Raw genomic sequence first — 7,375 nt, forward strand, 5'->3', positions numbered from 1 at the left:
ATAGCTCAGTTGGAATTCCATGCCCTCCACTAGCTTCGTCCATAGTGATGCTTCCTGAGGCCCCCTTGATTTCGCACTGTAGGATGTGTGGCTGTAGGTGAGTGATCACACCATCATGGTTATCCGGGTCATGAAGTTCTTTTTTGTTTAGTTCTGTGTATTCCTGCCACCTCTTCTTAAGACTTTGTCCTTCTGTTAGGTCCATGACATTTCTGTCCTTTATCAAGCCCATCTGTGCATGAAATGTTCCCTTGGTATCTCTAATTTTCTTGAAGGGATCTCTAGTCTTTCCCATTCTGTTGATTTCCTCTGTTTCTTTGCACTGATCACTGAGGAAGGCTTTTTTATCTCTCCTTGCTAGTCTTTGGAACTCTGCATTCAGATGGGTGTACCTTTCCTTTCCTCTTTTGCCTTTCACTTCTCTTCTTTTCTCAGCTATTTGTAAGGCCTCCTCAGAGAACGCAATTTGCCTTTTTGCATTTCTTCTTGGGGATGGTTTTGATCACCACATCTTGTACAGTGTTACAAACCTCCATCCATAGCTCTTCAGGCACTCTAGCAGATTAAATGCCTTGAATCTGTTTACCACTTCCACTGTATAATCGTAAGGGGTTTGATTTAGGTCATACCTGAATGGTCTAGTGGTTTTCTTTACTTCCTTCAATTTAAGTCTGAATTTTTAAAAAATGGTAAGTTGAAATTAGGATGAAATTAGAAATTAGAGTATATCTCTTCATTCACAGAATTTTGTTTGGTCCTTAAAGATGTGAGCAACAGTTATTGCCAAATTCCGCTGTAGAAGGCGTTGCAGCAAATAAAGATGGACGAATAAAACCCTTCTGTGAGTTTCTTCTCCAGGGGTCTGCACCCAGAAAGACGTCTCTCTCCCTGAAGGTTCCCCGGCCCGGCTATGAGCATAGTTCTAAAAATGGCTGAGCTAGCAGCCGGCGAGGTCACTGTCCTCTGAGACCCCGAGACAAGGGCGGCTCCTTGCGGGGGCGGGCAGGCAGCATGGGGACGTTTTCAGGGATTGTTTCTTTCCCAGCCGGACTGATTCAGTAGTAGAGCAGAGGGTGTTTTGTGGCCATTTACTTCCTGGAATAAGTGCAAGTTGGTGGGGTGCTTTCTATGGCGATGGTCTGCTGAAATGAGTTCCCCTGGTTTCTCACTGTCCAGGAAAACGGCATTTAAAAATGAGGGTTTTAGCCAGTCTGAATATGAGAAGTTTGTCCAGTTGGCCCTTGTACACCGTGGGGGCAAGATCTTACAGGTGGCCCCTGCTCCAGTTCCACGGTCTGGTTCCCCCGCATTGTTCAAGGGTCAGCTGTATCATCCTGATTAATATAATAAAGGTAATAAACCGAACCTGCATCGTGGTCTCCTCCGAAGCCTGAGGAGCTCTGGCCCTGCGCTTGTGGGGGCCTGGGAAGTAGGAGGGGGTGGTGTTCTCAAGACACACCCATCGCCTCTTGCAAGCGTAGTGGAGAGGAGCAACTTAGTTCCTACGGGGGAGGCTGAACTTGTTGACGCTCTGTGGTTGGAGATTATTGGGTAGTGCCTCCAATTCTGGGAAAAAGAAATTGCGCATTACCCTTCTGTTTCTTTAATTAAATATTTCGGTCTCATTTTTTTTTTGTTTCAGGAGCTGTCTGCTCTTTCTGTTCTTGGTGTTCTTGCGTTTAACCAGGATGGATCTAGATTTAAATTTCTTTCTTGTTAAGCTGAGAGCTCCCGATTCGTTGGTAGGGTCTTGCTCCTTGCTTCTGTCTGCAGCTCCTTCTCTTGCTTTAAGCATCGTGAACGTAGCCGCTGTATTCTGTGTGTGGTGTCGGGGTGGAGCCTTCCTCTGTCATTGACCGTTTTCTCTGATTCCTACCCGTGGTGGCTTATTTCCTGCTGCCTTTTGGAGACTTGGACCCTGAGTTCATGCTCTGTGGGTGTCTACCCTGACGCCTCCCAGGACAGGATGGCTCCGGAAGTTTCGAGTTCGGGTGAACCCAGACTGTCTGGAAATCAGCTGCCTTGGCTTGTAGCTGGGTGTACTCGCGCCCCGCGTATTTCACGCACGGGTCATCCCGTGTTGTTTGCTGGCGCTGACGGCTCTGCTCCTGGGTGGACTGTGCTGGCTCCAGGCCCAGGGCTTCCGGAAGTGCCACGGTTGAGCTTCCTTTGCTGCCTGTGGGATTCCAGGCCCCGGATGTTGAGAGTCAGGAGCCCGTGCTGTGTGGGGCCCGGCTGAGGCAGAGCATTCTTAAGGTCCCCGTTGAGACCTCCTTGCCCATTCTCCGCCTCCCCCACCTTCCCCTCTCCCCGCCCCCCAGTCACTTCAGAGCGGCACACCTAGGTGGGTCGCCATGACCACCTGCCGGGCGCCCTGCGGGCCTTCCAGCAGCTCTGCAGGTGTGCCGGGGTGGAGCCTGCCCTAGCGCAGCTTTCCCTCTCCCTCTCCATTCCAGCCCCAAGTGAGATCTCACATTGCTCAGCAGTGCAGCTAAAAGCGTTTCTGGAGGTTTTGTGTCAAGAGGTTTTTCAGGGTACTGGGCTGTTGTTTTGCTGGAAGCGGAAGGCTTCTCTGTTTTTGTTTGTGATCTGAAAGCTGATTTGGAGCTGGGTCGTCCATGTCCCTTCCACAGAGGGTCCGAGCGGGGAGCTGGGTCTCCCTTTGTGCAGTGGACAGAGAACCGTTCAGCCCCAGTTCAGGGCGCATGAGGGAAGCCTTGTGCTGTGATGCTCTGGGGAGCTGCGGCATCCCGAGAGTGCTGAGCGGTGGGGGCCGCGCTCCCCAGCCCCTGCTGCCACACTGGGGCCCCTGGCATCCTGTCTTGTGGTTCCCGTTTCAGGCGCTGTTTCCGGCACTGGGGATGTGGAGGGATGAGCTAGCGGGGAGTGCGTAGCTGGGCCTCTGAGTGCTGGGGGACTTGGGTGGGAGCCGCTGTGTAGGAGAGGTCTTGGGTGCCTGCCCGCGTGGGCGCTGGTGTCCCCGCCGCACCTGCAGTCGGGGGCAGTTGTCCTGGGAGGCAGAGGCAGGCTCGGCTCACTCCAGGGATGGAAGTGTCCGTGCGGCGGGGAGAGCGGCCGGCAGCGTGCAGGAGAGGAAGCTCTGTCGGCAAGAGCGCAGCCCAGGGAGGTGCCCCCGAGGCTCCGGCAGGGCGACCCCCCGAGACTGGGCTGGCGCCTCGCGTGTCAGTCCTTGTGTGGGCTCGGCCACTTCACCTGCCGTGACACGGGGGCCTTGACTAGTGAAGGGTGGGCTTTTTAGGAGAGAAAGGGTCTCGGAGTTCCACGTGCTAAGAATGAACAGTTTGGTTTGGTTTCGCTGACCTGTGGCCTGGGCGCTTGTTTGCAGACCCGTGGCGGCCCTGGCCGGGCTCCCGCTGGCCTTCGCCTCCACGCAGTCTCCAGGGACTGCCCGGAGTCTCAGAGGGCCGTGAGGGCCGTTCGTCAGCACGTTTCCCATGCACACACTGCCCGCAGCTCTGGAGTCAGAAGTGGCCTTGCAAACGAGTCCATGTGAACACTGAGCGTGTGCACGAGCGCCTGCTGATCTTTTAAGCCGTTTCAGACGCTGCATCGGGTCCCTTTTTACTTCTGCACAGCCCTTCCTTGGGGCAGACAAACCATGAGTTGGTTTCCACTTTACCGATTCTGTCTCTTTCCAATTTAAGGAGGCCGGATGCTATTAAGATACCGTGTTCCCTCCTTGAGTCAGATCGCCTGCAAGACAGTTGCCAGGACGGCAGGGCCTTCGGTTTCTCTCGTGCTGCTTGCGTTTCCTCACCACCTCAGCTTGCTGTCTTCATCTTCAGTGTCAGGTTCCCCTTTACCATTTTTAAAATAGTTGCTTGGTAACTGTAATATGTGAATATTGTATGTTCTTGCCTTTACAAATTTCACTTTACTAAAGAGAAACTTGCAACTCACAGAAACGCCTTAGGATCAGTTTCCCTGAAGCTGCTGGAGAAGCCAGGCACAGACCTGGCTGCTTGCACGTCCTCTGCGCATTCAGACCGTGGTTGGGACTGCTTCGGCGTCTGCTTCGCTGCTGAAATGCCGGCTCTCAGTCCAGAGGCTGTTTGCTGGGAGCAGGTGCCTAGTGCTTCCGGCCTGTCCTCCGCGGGCTGCGGCTGGAAGAGGCGCCAGACCCGCCCCGCCCCCACCGCACCTCGGGCTCCGTGGGGAGCTCCTGAGGGTCGGCGCTGGGCTGCGTGTCCCGTCACTCGTGCTGCTGTGGATAGGAAACACTGTGTCCCTCGGAGAGGAGAGCCAGCGTCAGAGGCAGCCGTCCTGCCAGGCGCACGGGCTCGTGGGGAGGTGCGCGTCCGCGGGGGCCTGCGGCTCTGAAGAGGCGGGCCGCCTTCCGCCCCGGCTGGCCGGGCCTGCGGCTCTGAAGAGGCGGGCCGCCTTCCGCCCGCAGCCTGGCCAGCCGGGGCGCGCACACTTCGCTGGTGTTCAGCTGTCACTCTTGTTTTAGGATTTTTAGGAAACGTCCTATTTTCAGGTGTTTGAACAAGTACTGAGTTAGGAGCTTTGCTTTTCAGCTAATGTGAGTTGAATGAAATTAAGACGTCTTCCTGAATGATACTGTGACCCTGTGGCGTGGAGATGAGCCCCAAGCATGGGTGTGTTTGCAGTAGGCGCTCCGCCTGTCCTGAACCGCGTCCCCTTCTCCCATGTCCGGTCGGGCAGGGAGCACTCAGACCCCTCCACCCCTCCAGCACTTTCCACCCGCTGCTGTCCCACTTCCCGACTGGCTCATGTGGTCTGTGTATTTTACAAGCTTAGAGAACACAGGACTTGGTTCATGTCTCTTGAAGCAGCTAGGACACAGTGCGTCAGAGGCGGAAGGATCTGTTTCCTCCAGGAGGATGAGTGAATATGTGTTTGTTTTCTCAATTGGCTGGTGTCTGAGCAGCTGGCTAAGTCAGCCTGTGCCAGCATCTCTAAGCGCCCGGAGTAGCCTCCGTGACCTGCACCTCTCCAGCCCCTTCCAGCACTTGGCCGCCCAGCCTGGAGCAGGTGGAGCTGGGTGCCTTTCCTGACCTCAGGGCTCACCAGGGCCTCAGGCACCTCGCGGTCAGACTCAGTGCATCACCTCGTTTCCGCTGCCTCTGGAGCCCCACTCAGAGCTCACACCCACCGTCCCTGCCGTCTCCCCCCAGCACAGGACGGACCTGTGCGGGCCAGAACACTGGGCTCCGGCCAGGCCCAGGGGCTGCGCTCCTGCTGGCTCATCAGGCACCTCCTGACGGATGCACTGGGCGACCCTGTGACCTCTGCCTTCACGGCTCCACGCAGGGGGTGTGCAGTGAGGACCTGGATTGGCGGTGGAGGCGCAGGTTGGTGGAAAGGGGATATGGAGTGAGAGAAAGGAAGAAGCTAGTTTTGCGTCTCACTGTGAAGCACGGCAGACGGCAGCCTCCTGGGGTTCTCTGTCGGCTTCTCTCCACTGAGAGCGCCGCCTGGACCTGGGGACCCTGCTCTGTGCCCACGGCCAGTCGGGTGCTGCCCGAGCGGGGCAGAGGGCAGACTGGCACAGAGGCTGGCGGGCTCTGCGGCTCCGCACTCTGCTCGCGGTTGTTCTCTGCTCTGTGGTTTAAAATCCGATTCACAAAGAAGATGGCAGAGCCTTCCTAGACCGTCCTGCAGTGCTGGTGGCTGGCCTGGCGGGGTCTGCTGCTATTGGGGAGGCTGGAGAGCCTCTCAGAGCGTCCCTGAGATCCGAACTCTGTTCTCTGGACGTGAGGCTGCAGCTCCTCATTCAGATGAAACGTTACTTTCAGATGTGATAAAATCAGAGGCATGATAAAATCTTAGAATGTTCTTGCTCCAGCCACTGTGTGTTTGTGGCAGGTGGCTGGGAACGCCGCGTGGACAAGAGTGGCGGAGGGGAGACACGCCCGCAGCTCCTGCTTCGTGGCCGCTCCTGGCTCCCACCTGGTGTCCCGGGCCCCGCCCCTGACCAGCTGTGCGGTCCCTGCGGGAGGCGCCGGCAGGCGACAGGAGGGTTGGGGGAAGGGCTGACACGCCCCCTGCCGCCGCCCTCCCGTGTGGCTGCGGCTCCCCTGGGCCAGAACCGCTTCTCCCCGTGGCTCCACGGCCCCCTCCTGGCAGCAAGGCAGCGCTTGGGTTGGTGTTGACAGTATTTGCGTTTATAGCGCCCCACCAGGATGGAAGCTCCCGGGGTGGGGTCCTGTTGTGCTTTATTCCCGAGGAGCCTCTCACCCTTGCAGCAGGAAGCCCCAGGGGCAGGCCCCCCTGCCCTGGGGGACAAGGGACGGAGCGGGGGATGCGTCTCTGCTGTAAACTGCTGGTAACCACACTCTCCGTTCCGCAGCTGCCAGGCCGCAAGTACCGTGCCGGGTACAACGAGGATGTGGGGGACAAGTGGATCTGGCTGAAGTGACGCCTCCCGGAGGCCGCCTCCTCGCAGTGACGAAGACACGCCCAGGGCCCCCCGCTCCTGGGCTCCGCCCACCTCATGCTGGGGGCAGGGGTGCAAGCATCGCACAGCGGACACTGGGTAGTCACGGGAGCGGACGGAAGCCCCCCAGTTAGGGGGCCCAGCTTCCTTCTGCAGCGCCGGTCCCCGGGCAACCAGCGTCCGCTGTGAGAGAGCAGGCGCCGCCCGGAGCATCTCCTTCCCCACAGCCCGGCTGTGTCGGGCCCAGTCTGCGCCTGTGTCTTCAGACTTCGAGAAATAAAACTGTTTCTGTGGCGCCTCTCTCCGTGATGCGTCTGTACACGCACGCATGTGACACATACATGTGTGTGCGCACACCATTAGCTCACAGTTTGCTTGGATGTGGTTTGGTTTGATGAAGACCTGGGTTAGGACTGAAGAGTGGTTCTGAAGCATTCATCCTGTGTGTTTTAGAGTGTTACCTACCGCCTTAGAGGAAAAGGGAAAAGGCAGGGAGGAAATGGCCAAAGGAGGGGGAGATTACCCCCGGTTTATAGAGCCGGGCATGTGCTGCAGCAGGGCTCTGGAAGTCTCCTGCGAGGACCGTGGTCAGCCGACCTCGTGACCTCTTCCTTCGAGGCGAGGTTCACGCCGAGGATGGCGGTGGGGTAAAACGCAAAAGCAAATCAGCGTGCCTACCCCTTCATCGCCTGAAAGTCCAGTTGTCAGAAACGAGTCACACGAGAGGGGGCCGCACTTCTTCATTCACCGCCATTGGAACTTGGGAACAGGAGCGAGGTTCCCTGCAGGCTAACTGTCACCCTTGAGCTCTTAAGCTGCAGAACCGCTCCAGGTTTTCTGCCCCAGGGCTCTGCGTGCTCAGCACACAGCTCCAAGCCACAGGTGACTGCTGAGACGTGAGATGAGAGCCCGTCAGTGTAGGGCTCAGTTCAGGCGCTTCCTCGCCGCGTGGCT

The 7,375-nt window shown here is 57.4% G+C and overlaps 1 protein-coding gene across 1 annotated transcript in view; it reads left to right on the forward strand.

Moving 5' to 3' along the window:
• NDUFA10 (NADH:ubiquinone oxidoreductase subunit A10) overlaps positions 1-6,716 on the forward strand; it is a 38,934-nt gene extending 32,218 nt beyond the window's left edge. Inside the window, exon 10 of the mRNA XM_018040110.1 lies at positions 6,335-6,716. Within this exon, the coding sequence (XP_017895599.1) occupies positions 6,335-6,403 (69 nt within the window). The 3' untranslated portion in view covers positions 6,404-6,716. The remainder of the gene's footprint in view (positions 1-6,334) is intronic.

Source organism: Capra hircus, chromosome 3 (assembly GCF_001704415.2).
Source record: "Capra hircus breed San Clemente chromosome 3, ASM170441v1, whole genome shotgun sequence".
Taxonomy (NCBI): Eukaryota; Metazoa; Chordata; class Mammalia; order Artiodactyla; family Bovidae; genus Capra; species Capra hircus.